Source organism: Stegostoma tigrinum, chromosome 39 (assembly GCF_030684315.1).
Source record: "Stegostoma tigrinum isolate sSteTig4 chromosome 39, sSteTig4.hap1, whole genome shotgun sequence".
Lineage (NCBI taxonomy): Eukaryota > Metazoa > Chordata > Chondrichthyes > Orectolobiformes > Stegostomatidae > Stegostoma > Stegostoma tigrinum.
The window spans coordinates 329,398-351,647 of NC_081392.1; the positions used below are offsets into that span (position 1 = coordinate 329,398).

The window sequence follows — 22,250 nt, forward strand, 5'->3', positions numbered from 1 at the left end:
AAATAGTGTGGAGGGTCAGTAAGGTAAGCTTTCTTTTTCCTTATACTTTTGGCAATCTAGAGTTGAGGGGATGGAAGCTAGGGCAGTTGCTTGCTCCTCTTGTAGGGTGTGGGAGGTAAGGGTTACGACTAGTGTCCCTTCTGACTTCACCTGCGATAAGTGCACCCAACTCCAGCTCCTCACAGACCGCGTTAGGGAACAGGAGCTGGAGCTGGATGAACTCCGGATCGTTCAAGACGCTGAGGGAGTGAGAGATAGGAATTATTGGGAGGTTGTCACACCCAAGTTACAGGATAAAGGTAGCTGGGTGACCGTCAGGAGAGGGAAAGGGAATAAACAGGCAGTGCAGGGATCCCCTGTGGCCGTTCTCCTCATTAATAAGTATACCGCTTTTGATACTGTGGGAGGGACAACCTACCAGGGGAAAGCCATAGTGGCCAGGTCTCTAGCACTGAGCCTGGCTCTGTGGCTGAGAAGGGAAGGCTGGAAAATAGGAAGCAATAGTGATAGGCGATTCAATGGTTACGGGAACAGGCAGGAGATTCTATGGTACTAAGCAAGACTCCTGGATGGTACTTTGCTTCCTAAGTGTCAGGTCAGGGATGTCCCAGATCAAGTCTACAGGTTTCTTAAGCGGGAGGGTGAGCAGCCAGAAATCGTGGTAAACATCGGTACCAATGACATAGCTAGGAAATGGGAGGAGGACCTGAAAAGTGAATACAGGCAGTTAGGTTGAAAGCTAAAAGCCAGGGCAAGCAGAATTTTAATTTCAGGATTAGTTTGGGATAGCTGTTGTATAGTACCCAAGAATGTTTAGGTTAGCTGGGTTAGACATGGGAAATGCAAGGGTAGGGAATGGGTCTGGGTGGGCTGCTCTTCGGAGGGGTGGTGTGGACTTGATGGGCTGAATGGCCTGTTTCCACACTGTAGGGGTTCTATGATTTAATGATACAGGTGCCACGGGCTAGTGAGGCCAGGAATAGAGACCAAGAGAGGCTGAACATGTGGCCACAGAGTTGGTGTAGGAGGGAGGGCTTCAGATATGTGGATCATTGGGACACCTTCTGGGGATGGTGGGACAAGCACAAGAAGGATGGGTTGCACCTGAACTAGAGGGGCACCAATATCCTGGGCGGGAGGTTTGCCAGAGCTCTTTGGGACGGTTTAAACTAGTTTGACAGAGGAATGGGAACCAAAGAGGATGGGGTAGCTGGTGTATAGGCATGCAGCATGCAGAGTCTGTGAGAAAGGATAGCCAGTTGATTGGGAAAAGTTGCAGTCAGTATGACAGGCTGAAGTGTATCTATTTTAACACAAGGAGTGTCAAGAATAAGGGTGATGAACTTAGAGCATACTTGGAGCTACGATGTTGTGGCCATTATGGAGACTTGGATATCACAATGGCAGGAATGGATGTTCCAGGGTTTAGATATTTGAAAAAAAAAATAGAGATGGTGATAAATGAGGTGGGGAAGTCGCATTGCGAGTCAGGGATGGTATCACAGCTGCAGAAAGGGAGGTCATTGAGGAGGGTTTGTCTAGTGAGTCAGTACGGGTGGAAATCAGAAACAGAAATGGAGCAATCACTTTATTGGGAGTTTTCTATAGATCCCCCCCCAATAGCAACAGAGACATGAGGAACAGATTGGGAGGTAAATTTTGGAAAGGTGCAGAAATAATAGGGTTGTTGTCATGGGTGACTTCAACTTCCCTAATATAGGCTGGAACCTCCTAAGTGCAAATAGTTTGGATGGATCAGATTTTGAATGTGTATCCAGAAAGGATTTCTGACTCAATATGTAGATAGGCCAACCAGAGGGCAGGACATATTTCATGCTTAGCAATGAACCAGGCCAGGTGTCAGATATCTTGGTGGGTGAGCATTTTGGTGATAGTGATCACAACTCCCTGACCTTGATTCTCGTCATGGAGAGGGTTGGGAACAGATGGTATGTGAAAGTATTTAATTGGGAGGAGGGGAAATTACAATGCTATTAAGCGTGGAGTCTGAGCAGATGTGCATGGAGTCTGAGCAGATAGGGGAAGCCCTAAATGAGTTTTTTGCTTCGGTTTTCACTAAGGAAAGGGACCTTGTTGTGAATGAGAACTTTGAGGAGCAGGAAAACAGGTTTGAACAGATCGAGATTGAGGAAGTTGATGTGCTGGAAATTTTGGCAAAGGTTAAGATTGATAAGTCTACAGGGCCAGACCAGTTTTATCCTAGGTTGCTCCAGGAAGCGAGGAAGGAGGTTGCTAAGCCACTGGCGAAGATCTTTGCTTCCTCACTCTCCACGGGAGTCGTACCGGAAGATTGGAGGGAGGCAAATGTTGTTCCTCTTTTCAAGAAAGGGAATAGGGAAATCTACAGACCAGTCAGTCTTACGTCTGTGGTCGGCAAGGTTTTGGAAAGAATTCTGAAGGATAGGATTTATGACTATTTGTAAAAACATAGCGTGATAAAAGGGAGTCAGCATGGCTTTGTGAGGAGCAAGTCATGCCTTACAAATCTTACTGAGTTCTTTGAGGAAGTCACGAGACAGGTTGACGAGGGTCAAGTAGTGGATGTGGTGTACACGGACTTCAGCAAGGCATTTGGTAAGGCTCCCCATGGCAGGCTCGTTCATAAAGTCAGGAGGTATGGGATACAGGGTGATTTGGCTGTCTGGATTCAGAATTGGTTGGCTGACAGGAGGCAGAGAGTTGTTGTAGATGGTAAGTATTCTGCCTGGAGGTCGGTGCTGAGTGGTGTCCCAAAGGGCTCTGTTCTTGGGCCTCTGCTCTTTGTAATTTTTATAAATGACTTAGATGAGGAGGTTGACGGGTGAGTTAGTATGTTTGCTGATGATACAAAGGTTGGAGGTGCCGTTGATAGTATCGAGGGCTGTTGCAGGCTTCAGTGAGACATTGACACAATGCAGAGCTGGGCTGAGAAATGGCAGATGGAGTTCAACCTGGATAAATGCGAAGTGATGCATTTTTGAAGGTCGAACTTAAATGCTGAATATAGGATTAAAGGCAGGATTCTCGGTAGTGTGGAGGAACAGCGGGATCTTGGTGTTCAAGTGCATAGCTCCCTCAAAGTTGCCACCCAAGTGGATAAGGTTGTTAAGAAGGCATATAGTGTTTTGGCTTTCATTAACAGCGGGATCGAGTTTAAGAGCTGCAAGGTTATGCTGCAGCTCTACAAAGCCCTGGTGAGACCACACTTGGAATATTGTGTCCAGTTCTGGTCGTCCTGTTATAGGGAAGATGTGGAGGCTTTGGAGAAGGTGCAAAGGAGGTTTACCAGGATGCTGCCTGGACTGGAGGGCTTGTCTTACGAGGAGAGGTTGACTGAGCTTGGACTTTTCTCTCTGGAGAGAAGGAGGAAGAGAGGTGACCTGATCGAGGTGTATAAGGTAATGAGAGGCATGGATAGAGTCAATAGCCAGAGTCTTTTCCCCAGGGCAGGATTGACTGCCAAGAGGAGTCATAGTTTTAAGGTGTTAGGAGGAAGGTATAGAGGAGACTTCAGAGGGAGGTTCTTCACCCATAGAGTTGTGAGCGCATGGAATACTTTTCCAGTGGAATTCGTGGAAGCAGAGTCATTCGTGACATGTTAGCGACTGCTGGACATGCACATGGACAGCAGTGAATTGAGGGGAATGTAGGTTAGGTTATTTTATTTTGGATTAGGATTATTCCACGGCACAACATCATGGGCCGAAGGGCCTGTACTGTGCTGTACTTTTCTATGTTCTATGTTCTAAGCAAGAACTGTGGAGTAGAAATTGGGATCAGATGTTCTCAGGAAAATGCGCAACAGAAATGTGGAGCGTTCCCCTCCCTCTACCGTATCCCAAAACCAGCTAGCTTGTCCCCGCCTCCCTAACCTGTCCTTCCTCCCACCTCAAGCCCCACCCCCATCTCCTACCTGCTAGCCTCATCCTGCCCTCTTGACCTGTCCATTCTCCCTGGACTGATCTAGCCCCTCCCTAATTCCCCACCTACACCCACCTTTACTGGCTCCAACCCCACCTCTTTGACCTGTCTGTCTCCTCTCCACCTATCTTCTCATTAATCCATCTTCTATCTGCCTGCCCCCCTCTCTCTCTCTTTATTTCAGAACTCCCTTCCCCTCCCTCATTTCTGAAGAAGGGTCTAGGCCTGAAACGTCAGCCTCTGATGCTGCTTGTCCTGCTGTGTTCGTGCAGCTCTACACCCTGTTATCTCAGATTCTCCAGCATCTGCAGTTTCTAGTATTACAGAAATGTGGAGGTTGCTTCGGGAGCACTTGTTACGAGTACTAGATAGAATTGTTCCGTGAGGTAAGGAAAGGATGGTAAGGTGAAAGAACCTTGGATGATAAGACATATGGAATATCTAGTCAAGAAGAAGAAGGAAGCTTACTTAAGGGTGAGGAAGCAAAGATCGGACTAGACTCTAGGGGGCTACAAGACAGGCAGGAACAAACTGAAGAATGGACTTAGGAGAGCTAGAAGGGGGCATAAAAAAGCCTTGGCAAGTAGGACTAAGGAAAACTCCAAGGCATTCTATACTGACATGAAGAACAAGAGGATGGCCAGAGTGAGGGCGGAGCCAATCGGGGCGAGTGGAGGAAACTCTTGCATGGAGTTGGAGGAGGTAGGGACAGTCCTTATTGAATACTTTGCTTCAGTATTCACCAGTGAGAAGCACCTTGTACTTTATGAGGACAGCGTGAAACAGGCAGATATGCTCAAACAGGATGATGTTAGGATGGAGAATGTGCTAGAAATTTTGAAAAACATGAGCATATTAAGTCCCCTGAGCCGTACAGGATATACCCAAGGTTACAACAGGAAGCGAGGGAAGAGATTGCTGCCCCTTTGGTGATAATCTTTGCATCCTCACTGTCCACTGTAGTAGTACCAGACGGTGGCAAATGTCATTGTTCAAAATTGGCAAAAGGGAATAGGGATAATCCTGGGAATTACAAACCAATCAGTATTACTTCTGTGGTGGGCAAATTATTGGAGAGGATTCTGAGAGATAGTATTTATGATTATTTGGAAAAGCACAGTCTGATCAGAAATAGTCAGCACGGCTTTGTCAGGGGCAGTTCATGCCTCACAAACCCTACTGAATTCTTTGAGAATGTGACAAAGCACATCGATTAAGGCAGAGCTGCGGATGTGGTGTATCTACATTTTAACAAGGCATTTGATAAGGTTCCCCATGGTAGGCTCATTCAGAAAGTAAGGAGACATGGGATTCAGGGAAATCTGGCTGTCTGGATACAGAATTGGCTGTCCAATAGAAGACAGAGGGTGGTAGTAGATGGAAAGTATTTAGCCTTGACCTCAGTGACCAGGGTGTTCTGCGGGATCTGTTCTGGGACCTCTGCTCTTTGTGATCTTTATAAGTGACTTGGATGAGGAAATGGAAGGGTGGGTTAGTAAGTTTGTCGATATCACAAAGGTGAGTGGAGTTGTGGATTGTGTGGAGGGCTGTTGTAGGCTGCAATGGGACATTGAGAGGATATGGAACTGGGCAAAGAAGTGGCAGATGGAACTCAACCCAGAAAAGTATGAAGTGATTCATTTTGGAAGGTCAAATTTGAATGCAGAATACAGGGTTAATGGCAGGATTCTGGGTGTTGTGGAGGGAACAGAGGAATCTTGGGATCCACATCCATAGATCCCTCAAAGTTGCTACCTAAGTTGATAGGGTTGGAAAGAAAGCATATGTTGTGTTGGCTTTCATTGGCAGGGGAATTGCGTTTAAGAGCCACGAGGTTAAGCTGCAACTCTATAAAGCTCTGGTAAGACCACACTTGGAATATTGTGTTCAGTTCTGGTTGCCTCATTATAGGAAGGATGTGGAAACTTTAGAGAGGGTGCAGAGGGGATTACCAGGATGCTGCCTAGACTAGAGGGCAGGTCTAATGAGGAAAGGCTGAAGGAACTAGGGCTTTTTTCATTGGAGTGAACAAGGATGAAATGTGACTTGATAGAGGTGTACAAGATGATGACAGGCATAGATAGATACCCAGATACTTTTTCCCTGGGGGAAATGACTATTATGAAGGGACATAATTTTTAGGTGATTGAAGGAAGGTTTGGGGAGATGTCAGATGTAGGTTCTTTACACAGAGAGTGGTGGGTGTTTGGAATGCGCTGCTGGCAGTGGTAGTGTAATCAGGTACATCAGGGACACTTAAGCAACTCATGGATGGGCACATGGATGATAGTAAAATGTAGGGTATGCAAGGTAAATTTGATCTTAGGGTAGGATAATAGATTGGCACAACATTGTGTGTGCTGTATTGTTCTATGTTCTAGAAGCAGTTCATGTCGAGATGAGAACGATAAAGCCAAGAGATCACTTGTAGGAGTTGTGTACTGGTCCTCTAAATGAAACTGTGTGGTAGGACAGGGTATCAAGGAAATAATAATGGAGCTTTTCAAAAGTGTGCAACATTTATCATGGGGTGATAAAATGTGAGGCTGGATGAACACAGCAGGCCAAGCAGCATCTCAGGAGCACAAAAGCTGACGTTTCGGGCCGAGACCCTTCATCAGAGAGGGGGATGGGGTGAGGGTTCTGGAATAAATAGGGAGAGAGGGGGAGGCGGACCGAAGATGGGGAGAAAAGAAGATAGGTAGAGAGGAGAGTATAGGTGGGGAGGTAGGGAGGGGATAGGTCAGTCCAGGAAAGACGGACAGGTCAAGGAGGTGGATAGGGTTAGTAGGTAGATGGGGGTGCGGCTTGGGGTGGGAGGAAGGGATGGGTGAGAGGAAGAACAGGTTAGGGAGGCAGAGACAGGTTGGGCTGGTTCTGGGATGCAGTGGGTGGAGCGGAAGAGCTGGGCTGGTTGTGTGATTCAGTGGGGGGAGGGGACGAACTGGGCTGGTTTCGGGATGCGGTGGGGGAAGGGGAGATTTTGAAACTGGTGAAGTCCACATTGATACCATTAGGCTGCAGGGTTCCCAGGCGGAATATGAGTTGCTGTTCCTGCAACCTTCGGGTGGCATCATTGTGGCACTGCAGGAGGCCCATGATGGACATGTCATCTAAAGAATGGGAGGGGGAGTGGAAATGGTTTGCGACTGGGAGGTGCAGTTGTTTGTTGCGAACTGAGCGGAGGTGTTCTGCAAAGCGGTCCCCAAGCCTCCGCTTGGTTTCCCCAATGTAGAGGAAGCCGCACCGGGTACAGTGGATGCAGTATACCACATTGGCAGATGTGCAGGTGAACCTCTGCTTAATGTGGAATGTTATCTTGGGGCCTGGGATAGGGGTGAGGGAGGAGGTGTGGGGGCAAGTGTAGCATTTTCTGCGGTTGCAGGGGAAGGTGCCGGGTGTGGTGGGGTTGGAGGGCAGTGTGGAGCGAACAAGGGAGTCACTGAGAGTGTGGTCTCTCCGGAAAGCAGACAGGGGTGGGTATGGAAAAATGTCTTGGGTGGTGGGGTCGGATTGTAGATTGTAGATTCTCCCGCATTTCCCGCAACACATCCCTCACACCCCGCCCCCGCCACAACCGCCCCAAGAGGATCCCCCTCGTTCTCACACACCACCCCACCAACCTCTGGATACAATGCATCATCCTCCGACACTTCCGCCATCTACAGTCCGACCCCACCACCCAAGACATTTTTCCATCCCCACCCCTGTCTGCTTTCCGGAGAGACCACTCTCTCCATGACTCCCTTGTTCGCTCCACACTGCCCTCCAACCCCACCACACCCGGCACCTTCCCCTGCAACCGCAGGAAATGCTACACTTACCCACACACCTCCTCCCTCACCCCTATCCCAGGCCCCAAGATGACATTCCACATTAAGCAGAGGTTCACCTGCACATCTGCCAATGTGGTATACTGCATCCACTGTACCCGGTGCGGCTTCCTCTACATTGGGGAAACCAAACGGAGGCTTGGGGACCGCTTTGCAGAACACCTCCGCTCAGTTCGCAACAAACAACTGCACCTCCCAGTTGCAAACCATTTCCACTCCCCCTCCCATTCTTTAGATGACATGTCCATCATGGGCCTCCTGCAGTGCCACAATGATGCCACCCGAAGGTTGCAGGAACAGCAACTCATATTCCGCCTGGGAACCCTGCAGCCTAATGGTATCAATGTGGACTTCACCAGTTTCAAAATCTCCCCTTCCCCCACTGCATCCCTAAACCAGCCCAGTTCATCCCCTCCCCCCACTGCACCACACAACCAGCCCAGCTCTTCCCCTCCACCCACTGCATCCCAGAACCAGTCCAACCTGTCTCTGCCTCCCTAACCTGTTCTTCCTCTCACCCACCCCTTCCTCCCACCCCAAGCCGCACCCCCATCTACCTACTAACCTCATCCCACCTCCTTGACCTGTCCGTCTTCCCTGGACTGACCTATCCCCTCCCTACCTCCCCACCTATACTCTCCTCTCCACCTATCTTCTTTTCTCCCCATCTTCGGTCCGCCTCCCCCTCTCTCTCTATTTATTCCAGAACCCTCACCCCATCCCCCTCTCTGATGAAGGGTCTCGGCCCAAAACGTCAGCTTTTGTGCTCCTGAGATGCTGCTTGGCCTGCTGTGTTCATCCAGTCTCACGTTTTATTGTCTTGGATTCTCCAGCATCTGCAGTTCCCATTATCTCTGATACTATTTATCATGGGATGTTTTATCTACATATAGACTGGAAAATCAGATAGAGAAAAAGTAATCTAGATGAAAAATTCACTGAATGTTTTGGAACAATGTCTTAGACCGAGATGTTATGGCACCAACCAAACAGCAGGCTACACAAGACCTGGTTTTGGCCAAAAAGAAATTATCCCTGGATAGCAGCAACCATATTATATTTTAATTTACATACAGTTTCAGGGAGACAACCATGGGTCCAAGACAGCTATTACAAATTTAGACAAGAGCAACTATGAGGCGATGAAAGTAAAACTCGTGAAAGTGAACTGGCAATTTAGTTTTAGAGATAGGTCAACAGAAACGCAATGGCAAACGTTTAAGGGGATATTCCAGAAAGTGCGGAATAGAAAACATTCAAACAAATAAGGAAAATTCTAAAAGACTGACTGCCAGCCATGGTTAACTAAAAGAGGCAAAGATAATATTAAACTCAAAGAAGACATTTAAATATACAGAGATAGGTTGCAGCTAAGAAGATGCGGACAGAATATTAAAACAATGCAAAGTATTACTCAAAGATTAGTAAGGTGGGAAAAATTAGAATATGAGAGAGTGTTAGCCAAAAATATCAAAACAAATAGGAAAGGTTTCTTCAGATGTTTAAAAAAAAGTTAACAAAGTAAGATTTGGTGCTTTCTAAAATTAGTAATGGAGAATAAAGAGATGTCAAACAAATTGAACAGTTTGCACAATCTTCTCTGGGGAGGATACAAGTAGCATTCCAAAGATATCAATGCATCAGGAACGAAAGGGAAAAAGGAGTTCAAGGAAGTCAAATATCTCAACTCATCCTGTCTTTTTCAAATATCAAAGCAAGCCGCATACATTATACAATGCAGTTCAAATTATCACTCCTCATTCTTTTGTAAAAATGATTTAATACCGCCATCCTTGTTAATTTTCATATGCCTCGTGTTTTCCTTTAAGCTGCCTGCTCATGACCTCCTGTAAACTGTTACTTTTCTCCACATTGTACGCTGCACTTTAAAATTTTATATCATCCACAAACTTTGAAATGATGTTTGGTGGATTACCAAGTCTGGGACATTATGATATATCTAAAAGAGAAATATCTCTCTCCAATCTGAGAAACAACTGTTCACCATTCTTTCACTGTTTTCAATTGCTTGGGCAATTTTGTATTCATATTGTTGTTGCTGCTGTTAGTAATTTTAATTCAATGGACTTTAATTTTATTCATGCATTATGATATGGTACTTTAACAAATTTTGGTCCATTTACCGAACTTCAGAAATGTCACCCTCATCAAATCTCTCCTTCACTTCAACAAAGACCTCCTTCAAATTGCTCATTTATTTATTCGCCCATACTTTTTCATGCATCAATCAATTTTGTGCTGGATTTTTGTTTTCAAAAGTTTCCTATCTTTGACTTAAGCTGACTCACCTGTAGGTATAGGCCTACTCCTCTTCCCATTTTTAATACTATTTATAATCCTTTAGTCAATTAACGCCACCCTATACCCAAGGAGGACTGGAAGACTGGTCCGAGCCTCTACAATTCCCACTCTATTTCCTTCAGTAACCTTACTAACCATCTCAAACAAGTTACTATTCTAGATTGTCAACCTCTCCAGCACATCCTCTTCATCTATTTTGATCTCTTCACTATGCCTTTCCTTGCTTTATTTACCAGTGTTATTTCTCTGACATATTTAAACTGAACATTGATTTATTTTGCCTCTCTTTTCATTCAAAGTCCTTTTCCCCCAACTTGTCCTTGTGCAGGATCCACATTGGTAAAGAGCACAGCACATCTGACCGAGAAAAACAGCATGTTGCAGTGGAGATGGCATGTCATTGCCGTGAAGGTAGAAACTTTGCTGCTTCTTCCTTTTGCTCCTGACCGTGAAAGTTCTTTCAATAGAATGCCCTCTCCTTTGCTGTCTTGACCTAGATGATTATTCTTATGTGTAAGTTCAAACAAAAGGATAGCACCAAAGCATTTGACCATCAGCCAAGATTCAACTGAATCATAGAAACAGACAACACAGGAAAAAGGCCCCTCCATGTATCAAACATGTGTCTGTCATAAACAGCCAGCTAATTATTCTAATCCTATTTCCCAACACTTGGCCCATTGCCATGTATGTCTTAGAATTGCAAGTGTTATGGACCAAGCCAAATCCCTCCAAAATATTTTAAGAAGGTAGCCTAGACCCTAACTCTTTCTCATTTTAAAGGCAGATGTGAAGTGGGTCTTCCAGGTGTGATGCAACTCATCAAACCACTCAGCTTTAAGCAAAACAAAATTTGTTTAATCACTACAGTTGAAATATGAACAAAAGAGATCAGAATTTAGAGTAACTTGAATAGTGGAAAACCTAACCGACCCAATACAGCAACTTAACTTTAACTGTTTCAACACAGTACCATCCCATGAGCACACCCCTTGGCAAAAAGGTAAATTCAAACACAGATTCTTATAGGTAGTAGGGAACAATATCCAGAGAAATTTCAGATAATGTCACAGGAATCCTTTACTGAAGCTTGCAACCCCCCTCCCGGGTATTCAAAACATCTTGTGACTGCTACAGCTGAAAAAAAAAGTATAAACCTGAACTAGGAAAACTGGCCACTCCCCTTTCACTGTTAAACTGTTACTCCCTAGACTCTGTGGCACCGTTACAACCTCTCTTCAAAAAAAACCAAGGACAAAATAACCTTTCTAAAGTGACAGCATTGTCACACACACATACATTTAATTACAAGTTAAACCAATTATGAGCGTTTCAACTTCCACGATACTTAGATCTAGTGAGGTCCACACTCCCATCTCTTTCTAATTTTGTTTTCCTGATTCCCTCTAACTTCCTCTCCTTACTTGAATTTCTGTGCCACCCACACATTCATCCCTTCAACAAAAGAAGTTCCTTCCTCGTTTGTGCTCCTCAGAATTTTATTCATCTCAATCATGACCTCCCTCAGTTTCCTCTGCTCCAAGGAAAACAACCCCAATCTATCCAATCTCTCTTCTTAACTGAAACTCTCCAGTCTAGGAAACATCCTACTAAATCTCCTCTGCTCTTTCTTCGGTGCCGTGACATCTCTCCCATAAAGTGAATTCCAGAACTGCACACAGTACTCAAGCTGTGGCCTAAACAATACTTATACAGTTCTAGCATAACTTCCCTGCTATTAAATGCTATTCCTCAGATAATAGCAGTAAGTATACTACATGCCTTCTTAACCACCTTATCCACCTGTCCTGATACTTTGAGGGACTGCAGTACACACACCAATGTCCCTGTGATCTTTGGAGCTTCCTGGGGTCCTACTGCTCATCATGTATTCCCTTGTTTTGTTTGACCTACCCAAGTGCATCACCTCATATTTATCCTGATTAAATTCTATAATTCCAAAATAGTTAGCCTGGTTACTTCTGAGTTGTGGGGTCAGTCACATTAATTAAAGTATCCCAATGATCAATTACTCCCTAATGAGTAATTAACTCCATAGGTTACTTTGTTTAAAAGAATAAAATTCATTGCAAGTTTTTTTGCCGAAAGAATTCCTTACAGCAAACCTAGCTGATTGCTGTGTGTACAGTTCACATAACTGCAGCAGACTGACAGACAGAATTGTATGATTACATTGACAGAGCACATGGAGTCCTTAAAAGTGAGCTCTCATAAAGGCAAGGTGCACACACAACAGGTTCAAGTCCTTTTCTAGCATATAGCCATTGCAGTGCAGAACTGAGGGAATGCCACCAAATCAGGACTACATCCTTCAGCTTTGACATTAACCAATGTTGTACAAAAACTTTCATGGTTTACTTTAGTGAAGAACAGGGAGTTGTCCCTCATGTCCTGAACAATATTTCTACTTAGACAAGATCAATAAACAGATAATTCAGTTTCTATCAGCCTTCTCTATGTGGGATTTTGTTGTGCATAAATTGGCTGCCAGGTTTCCTTACGTTTAATTTATCTATTAACTGATATTGTTTTCTTGGTTTTCCCATGGTGAAAAATGCAATATTTCTGGGTGGAGATTTGAAGTTTTGACACCCAAGTATCTCAGTGTTTCCTCCAACTCTGTCTGGTTTCCAACAGGCCCCTGGGTAGAACCCTTGTTTCTGAATTGGAAAATTGGCTTATCAAATCAAAGCAAAGATTTAACAGTAAAGTCTCGCTGAAACCTCATGTTGTAGCGAGGGCGCATGATGAAGCTAAAGGCCATGTTTGCCTTAATATAAAAACAGAAAGTGCTTTAAAATGTCAGTAAAACTTTTCAGCATCTGCAGAAAGGCAAAACAAAAGACGAAGTCTGATATGGCTGTCCTTTATATCTTCTTAGGTAGATGTAAAAGATCCCACTGTGCTATTCAGGAAGATATGGACAGTTGGGGTCCTAACAAATTTTCACGTCCTAATCAACATGAAATTAATTTGTTATTTGTGGAATCTTGTTGTGTGCAAATTGGTTTCCATTTTCCCACCACAACAATTACTGTAAAGTGATCTACCTACACAATCCAAATGCAAGTCTTTCTTTCCTGAGGCACAAAGGCTTTTATATTGTCCTGAACATGCCACCTGTTGTCAAATCAATTTACCTTGATATTCAGGACAACCTGCTAAAGAGTCTGATATCTTTTTGTGAGATTGTTGCATTTTACTCCACAGCTAAACTAAACAGAAGTAAAGGAAGGCAACCAAGAGGGTGCCTGCGACATGGTTCCCAGTCCAGCAAGGTTGTCCGAGCTGCCTGCTTGTTAGTGGGTGGAGCAGCCACAGGCCCCAACCTTGGTTACATGATGACCTCTTCCTCTGCGCCAGCCTCTGAAAGTGTTCCCTTGGATTTCAAAGAACTTGGTATTCATTCATCTGACTGCTGCCAGGATACTGACTGTTCGGCCTATAGCTCTTTTGAATGCGAAACTATGGATCAGGACTTTGACACCTTTGATTTTGGTGGGTTTGCTTTCTAGATGGTTAAGACCTATTTCAACCCTATTCAATGCTGTGTTCTCTTCCCTGAGTTCCATCCAGGAAAGGTATTAGATATCTAGGACTGCAGCAGGCTAATTTTGGCAACCCTTGAAGATTGCCCAAAACCTCCAGGCATTAATATAAATCTGCAGCAACCCTGGGAGGTAGTCAAAGGAGTAAATATCAACAAAATAGTTTTCATTTTTTTCCCTTCAATGTTTTTGTTAATTGGTTTAGGAATACTGGAGATTGGGAGAATAAGGATTGTTTGACTGGGTCATGTGGCCAAGGCTACAGAAATACACTCCAATGAAGTTGGCAACCCTCTTGTGATATTATCTGTTATTCCATTCTGTTAGTCATTATACCCACACAGCTTTTGGACAAAATCATACAAATGAAGCGAGCAATGGACTGTAGCATAAGACAGAGAAGCGAATTGAAAGTTTCCTCAGCAACACCCCAAACATAATATGGAAAGCCAACACAGAAGCCATTGCTGTTTCTCACTTCATCATGTGCACGAAATAATTGATGCACTAACCTACAGAACAACAGTTGCTGTATTTCACACTAACCCTTCTATAACCACATTTAGGGAATTCTGAGGGATGATAGCTGCCAAACTGCTATGTAAATGCAAGTATGTATTTTGGAACTGCAAAATTAGGGATAGCATTTTGAAATTGAATAAAATGTTGTTCCCCTTATATACCAACAAGAATACATATGTGACACTTCTTTAATTTGGCGAACTTTCCCAAGCTGCTTTGCATGAGTGTAATCAGACCATTTGAACAGCAGACCAAAGAAGATTATAGAGTAGACGAAGAAACATTTGATTTAGGTGTTAAGTGAAATAGCTCCACAGGTATCCTGTCACCCATTCACCCTTTATTTATGCATGCAAAGTATGGCCAGCACCATGGTTCAGTGGTTCGCACTGCTAACTCACAATGCCAGGGATCAAGGTTTGATTCCAGCCTCCTTTGATGGGCCAAATGGCTTGTCCCCCACACTGTAGGGATTCAATGATTCTACTTGATACTGGTCTGGCTTCATCAGAGCCAGATTTCACTGAGCAGAACATCTGACACTCCTGTTTATATCTGTCAGCCAGAGCTCCCTGACTGGACTAGGTTAATAGCCCCAGTCAAGGAACTCATTTTCAATGAAGTCCCCCTGGCTGACCTCATTGTAATCACTACAGTAGCTTTTAAGCATCATCTTAAAGGAAAAGAGAGGTAGAGAGGCAAAGAGATTTGGTACAGGAAACTCAGTGCTTAAGACGTAGCCATGGAAAAGGCCTAGCCTTCAATACTGATCTTAAGGAATTGGGAAATGATGGACAATGCTGTGGGCCAGCATGCACAAACCTGTTGATGTAAATTCATTTATGTTAGTGGCACTCAGATTTAGACCTCATTACGACTTTAGTCTACGCATGTATTGACAGGATGCAGAGATGGGCCGAGAGGTGGCAGATGGAGTTCAACCTGGATAAATGCGAGGTGATGCATTTTGGAAGGTCAAATTTGAAAGCTGAGTACAGGATTAAGGATAGGATTCTTGGCAGTGTGGAGGAACAGAGGGATCTTGGTGTGCAGATACATAGATCCCTTAAAATGGCCACCCAAGTGGACAGGGTTGTTAAGAAAGCATATGGTGTTTTGGCTTTCATTAACAGGGGGATTGAGTTTAAGAGTCGTGAGATCTTGTTGCAGCTCTATAAAACTTTGGTTAGACCGCACTTGGAATACTGCGTCCAGTTCTGGGCGCCCTATTATAGGAAAGATGTGGATGCTTTGGAGAGGGTTCAGAGGAGGTTGACCAGGATGCTGCCTGGACTGGAGGGCTTATCTTATGAAGAGAGGTTGACTGAGCTCGGTCTCTTTTCATTGGAGAAAAGGAGGAGGAGACGGGACCTAATTGAGGTATACAAGATAATGAGAGGCATAGATAGAGTTGATAGCCAGAGACTATTTCCCAGGGCAGAAATGGCTAGCACGAGGGGTCATAGTTTTAAACTGGTTGGTGGAAAGTATCGAGGGGATGTCAGAGGCAGGTTCTTTACGCAGAGAGTTGTGAGAGCATGGAATGCGTTGCCAGCAGCAGTTGTGGAAGCAATGTCATTGGGGTCATTTAAGAGACTGCTGGACATGTATATGGTCACAGAAATTTGAGGGTGCATACATGAGGATCAATGGTCAGCACAACATTGTGGGCTGAAGGGCCTGTTCTGTGCTGTACTGTTCTATGTTCTATGTTCTATGTACTGAATCCTAGATGTGTGGAGAAAGAGCAGGCCAAGCAGCGTCTCAGGAGTACAAAAGCTGACGTTTCAGGCCTCGACACTTCATCAGAGAGGGGGATGGGGTGAGGGTTCTGGAATAGAGAGAGATGGGGAGGCAGACCGAAGATGGAGAGAAAAGAAGATAGGTGGAGAGGAGAGTATAGGTGGGGAGGTAGGGAGGGGATAGGTCAGTCCAGGGAAGACTGACAGGTCAAGGAGGTGGGATGAGGTTAGTAGGTAGGAGATGGAGGTGCGGCTTGGGGTGGGAGGAAGGGATGGGTGAGAACAGGTTAGGGAGGCAGAGACAGGCTGGGCTCGTTTTGGGATGCAATGGGGGGAGGGGAAGAGCTGGGCTGGTTGTGTGGTGCAGTGAAGGGAGGGGATGAACTGGGCTGGTTTTGGGATGCGGTGGGGGCAGGGGAGATTTTGAAGCTGGTGAAGTCCACATTGATGCCATTGGGCTGCAGGGTTCCCAAGCGGAATATGAGTTGCTGTTCCTGCAACCTTCGGGTGGCATCATTGTGGCACTGCAGGAGGCCCATGATGGACATGTCATCTAAAGAATGGGAGGGGGAGTTGAAATGGTTCACGACTGGGAGGCGCAGTTGTTTACTGCGAACCGAGCGGAGGTGTTCTGCAAAGCGGTCCCCAAGTCTCCGCTTGGTTTCCCCAATATAGAGGAAGCCACACCGGGTACAATGGATACAGTATACCACATTGGCAGATGTGCAGGTGAACCTCTGCTTGATATGGAAAGTCATCTTGGGGCCTGGGATAGGGGTGAGGGAGGAGGTGTGGGGGCAAGTGTAGCACTTCCTGCGGTTGCAGGGGAAGGTGCCAGGTGTGGTGGGGTTGGAGGGCAGTATGGAGTGAACATGGGAGTCATGGAGAGAGTGGTCTCTCTGGAAAGCAGACAAGGGTGGGGATGGAAAAATGCCTTGGGTGGTGGGGTCGGATTGTAGATGGCGGAAGTGTCGGAGGATGATACGTTGTAGGATAGGATGAAGGATAGGATTCTTGGCAGCGTGGAGGAACAGAGGGATCTTGGTGTGCAGATACATAGATCCCTTAAAATGGCCACCCAAGTGGACAGGGTTGTTAAGAAAGCATATGGTGTTTTGGCTTTCATTAACAGGGGGATTGAGTTTAAGAGTCGTGAGATCTTGTTGCAGCTCTATAAAACTTTGGTTAGACCGCACTTGGAATACTGCGTCCAGTTCTGGGCGCCCTATTATAGGAAAGATGTGGATGCTTTGGAGAGGGTTCAGAGGAGGTTTACCAGGATGCTGCCTGGACTGGAGGGCTTATCTTATGAAGAGAGGTTGACTGAGCTCGGTCTCTTTTCATTGGAGAAAAGGAGGAGGAGACGGGACCTAATTGAGGTATACAAGATAATGAGAGGCATAGATAGAGTTGATAGCCAGAGACTATTTCCCAGGGCAGAAATGGCTAGCACGAGGGGTCATAGTTTTAAGCTGGTTGGTGGAAAGTATAGAGGGGATGTCAGAGGCAGGTTCTTTACGCAGAGAGTTGTGAGAGCATGGAATGCGTTGCCAGCAGCAGTTGTGGAAGCAAGGTCATTGGGGTCATTTAAGAGACTGCTGGACATGTATATGGTCACAGAAATTTGAGGGTGCATACATGAGGATCAATGGTCGGCACAACATTGTGGGCTGAAGGGCCTGTTCTGTGCTGTACTGTTCTATGTTCTATGTATCCGGAGGTTGGTGGGGTGGTATGTGAGAACGAGAGGGATCCTCTGGGGCAGTTGTGGCGGGGGCAGGGTGTGAGGGATGTGTTGCGGGAAATGCGGGAGACGCGGTCAAGGGCGTTCTCGACCACTGCGGAGGGAAAGGTGCGGTCCGGGAAGAACGTGGACATCTGGGATGTGCGGGAGTGGAATGCCTCATTGTGGGAGCAGATGCGGCGGAGGCGGAGGAATTGGGAATAGGGGATGGAATTTTTGCAGTAGGGTGGATGGGAGGAGGTGTATTCTAGGTAGTTGTGGGAGTCAGTGGCTTGAAATGGACATCAGTTTCTAGCTGGTTACCTGAGATGGAGACTGAGAGGTCCTGGAAGGTGTGGGATGTGTTGGAGATGGCCCAGGTGAACTTGAGGTTGGGGTGGAAAGTGTTGGTAAAGTGGATGAACTGTTCGAGCTCCTCTGGGGAGCAAGAGGCGGCACCGATACAGTCAATGTAACAGAGGAAGAGGTGGGGTTTGGGGCCTGTGTAGTTGCGGAAGAGGGACTGTTCCACGTAACCTACAAAGAGGCAGGCATCGCTTTGGCCCATGCGGGGCACCCATGGCCACCCCCTTAGTCTGTAGGAAGTGGGAGGAATCGAAAGAGAAGTTGTTGAGGGTGAGGACGAATTCGACTAGGTGAATGAGGGTGTCGGTGGAGGGGGATTGGTTGGGCCTTCGGGACAGGAAGAAGCAGAGGGCCTTGAGGCCATCTGCATGACGAATACAGGTGTATAGGGACTGGATGTCCATGGTGAAAATGAGGTGTTGGAGCCGGGGAATAGGAAGTCCTGGAGGAGGTGGAGGGCGTGGGTGGTGTCATGGATGTAGGTGGGGAGTTGCTGGACCAAAGAGGAGAAAATGGAGTCCAGGTAGGTGAAGATGAGTTCGGTGGGACAGGAACAGGCTGAGACAATGGGTCGACCAGGGGAGGCAGGTTTGTGGATTTTGGGAAGGAGATAGAAATGGACCATGCGGGGTTGGGGAACAATGAGGTTGGAGGCTGTGGGTGGGAGGTCCCTTAAGGTGATGAGGCCATGGGTGGTGTTGGAGATGATGGTTTGGTGCTAAGGGTGGTGGTGGGGTGGTGTGTGAGAACGAGGGGGATCCTCTTTGGGCGGTAACTGCCCTTGAAAGTAACTGCTCTTGAAACTATGTTAGCTTTTGACCAAGTGAGCAAGCATCAAGGAGCCTAAACTGTTGAGAATCATAAAGTGAAAGGGTATGGTTGTTGGAGTTCAATCATTTGAGTATTAGGATATCACTGCAAGAGTTCATTAGGACATGTTCTGATCTATAATGTTTAGCTGCTTCCTCAATAAAACTTCCCTCCATTAAAAGTGGGGACATTAACATGGTTGCACAATGTTTAATATCACTCACAGCTCCTTGATAGTGTAGGGATTTATGTTTACATACAGTAGGACAATTCTCCAGCTTGATTTAATAAATCTTGATTAACATTTGTGCTACACATGACACCTTGAACAAGTATGAATCTAGAAATTTCCCTTTGACCATCAATAGCATTATCTTCATTGAATTCCTCTACTATCAACATCCCCTAGTTACCATTAACCAGTAACTGAACTAGACTTATAAATAACGTGGCTACAATTGCAGGTCAGAGGATGGGAATGCTACAGTGCGTAACTTTTAAAAAGTTGATTCATGAGATGTGGGCATCATTGGCTGGGCCGTAATTTATTGCCCATCTGAGTTGTCCTTAACAAGCAGCATTCTTGAGCTGCCCTATTCTATTTGGTGTAGGTAGATTCAATATGCTGTTCGGGATGGAGTTCCAGGATATTAACTCAGCAATACTGAAGAAACGTTGATGTATATCCAAGTCAGGATGGTGAATAGCTTGTAGGCTTGCAGGTGGTCATTCACGTATATCTGTCGACCTTAACAACTACGTGGAAGTGGTCATGAAATTTAGAATGTGCTGACTAAGAAGCCTTGATGAATTTCTGCAACGTATCTTGTAGATGTTACAGAGTGATGCCACTAAGTACTGGTGGTGAAGGGAGTGTATATTTGTGGAGCTGATACCAATCAAATGAGCTGCCTTGTCCCAGCTGGTGACAAGCTTCTTTGTATTATTGGAACTACACTCTTCCAGCCACATGGGTGTAGTCACTCACTCTCCAGACTTGTAACTTGAAAGTGTAGACAGGCTTTGCTGAGTCAGGAGGTAGGTTGTTTGCTGCAGGATTCTTAGCTGCTGACATGCTCTTCCACCATATTATTTCTGCGGCTAATTCAGTTCAGTTTCTAGTCAATGATAGCTCCCAAGATCTTTGGTAGTGGGGAATTCAGTAAATGATAATTCCATTGAATGTCAAGGGTGATGATTAGATTGTCATTGTTTGGCACTTTCCTGGTGCAATTGCCACTTGCCACTTGTAGCCCCAGCTAGAAGCTGTACAGGTTCTACTGTATATGGATGCAGACTGCTTTGGTATCTGAGGAGTCAGTAATGTGTTGAACATTGCAAAATCATCAATGAACATCTCCACTTCTGATTTTCTAAGAAACAAAAATCTATCAACCTGACACAAACCAGTTTTGTGATATCCTGCCTGGATGAGTGCAATTCCAGCAAACTCAAGGAACTCGACACCATGCATAACAAAGCAGCCTTCTTGAAGGGCATCTTCTCCACCAATTTAAACATTCACTCTCTCCACCACTGTTGGAGAATGGCAGAAATGTGTATTGTCTCTAAGCTTCATTGTGGCAATTCACTAAGGCTTCTTCAACAGCACCATTCATACCTTCAAACTCCACCATCTAGAATGCCAACAGCAACACATACATGGCACATCGTTAGCTGCAAGTTCCCTTCCAAGCCACACAATCATGATTAGGAGCTAAAAAGACTGAAAATTCTTCCCATTAACATTATGAGGAACTCACCAGATGGAGTGGTGTGACTCAAGTGGTTCATCAGCATCTCCTCAAGGGCAATTAAGGATGGGTAATCCATTTGCAAGTTCCCTTCCAAACCACTTATGATCCTGACCCGGAAATATACTGCCAATCCGTCAATGTTGTTGAGTCAAAATCCTGGAACTCCCCTCCTTAACAGCCTTGTAGGTCCATTGAAAGTGCATGGACTGAAGTGGTTCAAGAAAGCAGATCACTACCATCTTCTCAAGAGCAACTAAGGATGTGTAATAAATGCTAACCCAGCCAGCAAAGCCCACATCACATGAGTGAATCAAGCATAAAGTAAATAAGCAAACGAATACTGGACTTGTCAGTAATACATCACAAGTTTGAATTTTTTGGAAAAAGAGTTGTTAATTGGCTATTTATATAATTCTGACCTACATTGCTTGGTTATATTTTTCATGTGAAAATAGCAACATTGAATGAGTCAAATGTGCCACTAAAGTTACCCAGCTGGGTCAGCCAACGTTCAAAAGAATGTATCCTTGTTTGTATATAAATCATGAACATTTTCGTTGTTTCTAAAATTCTCTTTCTGTGTCTATTAAAATTGCTCCTTGCAAATTGTGGTGAATAGATTACACTGTTGTGTTAGTTTTTGTTTCCTTTGTGGGAATAGCTTAAGTTCAGATATGTTCTTTATGAGAGTGAACAGTGAACTCAGAATTAACTCAGACCTACCTGTACAATGCTTATATCACCCAGATAGAGCCACTGAGTCTTGACAGAGGCATCCAGGAAATACTTAAATAGATTCACTCACTCATCAATCACCAAAACCGCCACACCGCACCCCCACCCCCGCAACTCCCAGTACCCCATTCATAACCCCATCTCCAACGCAAACCTCACAATTCAATGTCTTTCTAATTCAGCTGTAGCTGAGGATATTATATGGTTCCACTCAAGCATTGGATCAGACACCAAGGCACAGATACTCATTCCTTGAGTAGGTGGCAGGAGTTGCCAAATCCTCCTTAGGAGAAACCTATGCCGAAGATGGGAGCTTAGTTTGGTTGAGGGGCGACTGGGTGGTGTCTGATAGTGGGAGGAGGTCAAGGGATGTCTGTGAATGAAAATTGATGGTGGCCTCAGAGACTGTCAAGTGTTGAGGTGAGACATTTAAACACCTACCACGGTCCCTTACCCCCTTTAACCTCCCACACATTCTCTAAGCTCTATTCAAGTCAATTCTTGACAACACATGCCTTTATCCAAGCCCAATGATCCCACACTCCCATTGACTACTAATGAGTCTCTTACAGCACGAGTGATAATTCAATGCCAACTTGTGATAAATCCTGCTGATCCATCTATCAAACGTTTCCCTTACATCCTCTCTGCCAACTCACCCAGCATGCTCGAAAGGTACATGTCAGGATTTATTATGCTATAAAAGTACTCCTCTTCATGAAAGCCCATTTGAAAATTTTTATTCTCATTTTGGACTGAACTATTTATTGAAAAAAAAGACTTGCACTCATAACCCCACGACTAAGACAATTAATCTTCAATAAACTCTTTGCACTGTCAATCAAACTGAGAGCTTGGATCCTATTTCTGAAATAATTATTGGCTGTGGATGGCAGCTCAGTATTAGTAATGACATAATGGTAGCCTTTAGGATAATGCCAACATACAAC

General features: G+C 45.1%; 1 protein-coding gene across 1 annotated transcript in view; it reads left to right on the forward strand.

Moving 5' to 3' along the window:
• Positions 1-15,253, forward strand: part of si:ch1073-83n3.2 (uncharacterized) — a 38,291-nt gene extending 23,038 nt beyond the window's left edge. The window contains exons 7-8 of the mRNA XM_059640891.1: positions 10,376-10,487; positions 13,308-15,253. Of these exons, the coding sequence (XP_059496874.1) occupies positions 10,376-10,487; positions 13,308-13,612 (417 nt within the window). The 3' untranslated portion in view covers positions 13,613-15,253. The remainder of the gene's footprint in view (positions 1-10,375; positions 10,488-13,307) is intronic.
• The last annotated feature ends 6,997 nt before the right edge of the window (positions 15,254-22,250 follow it).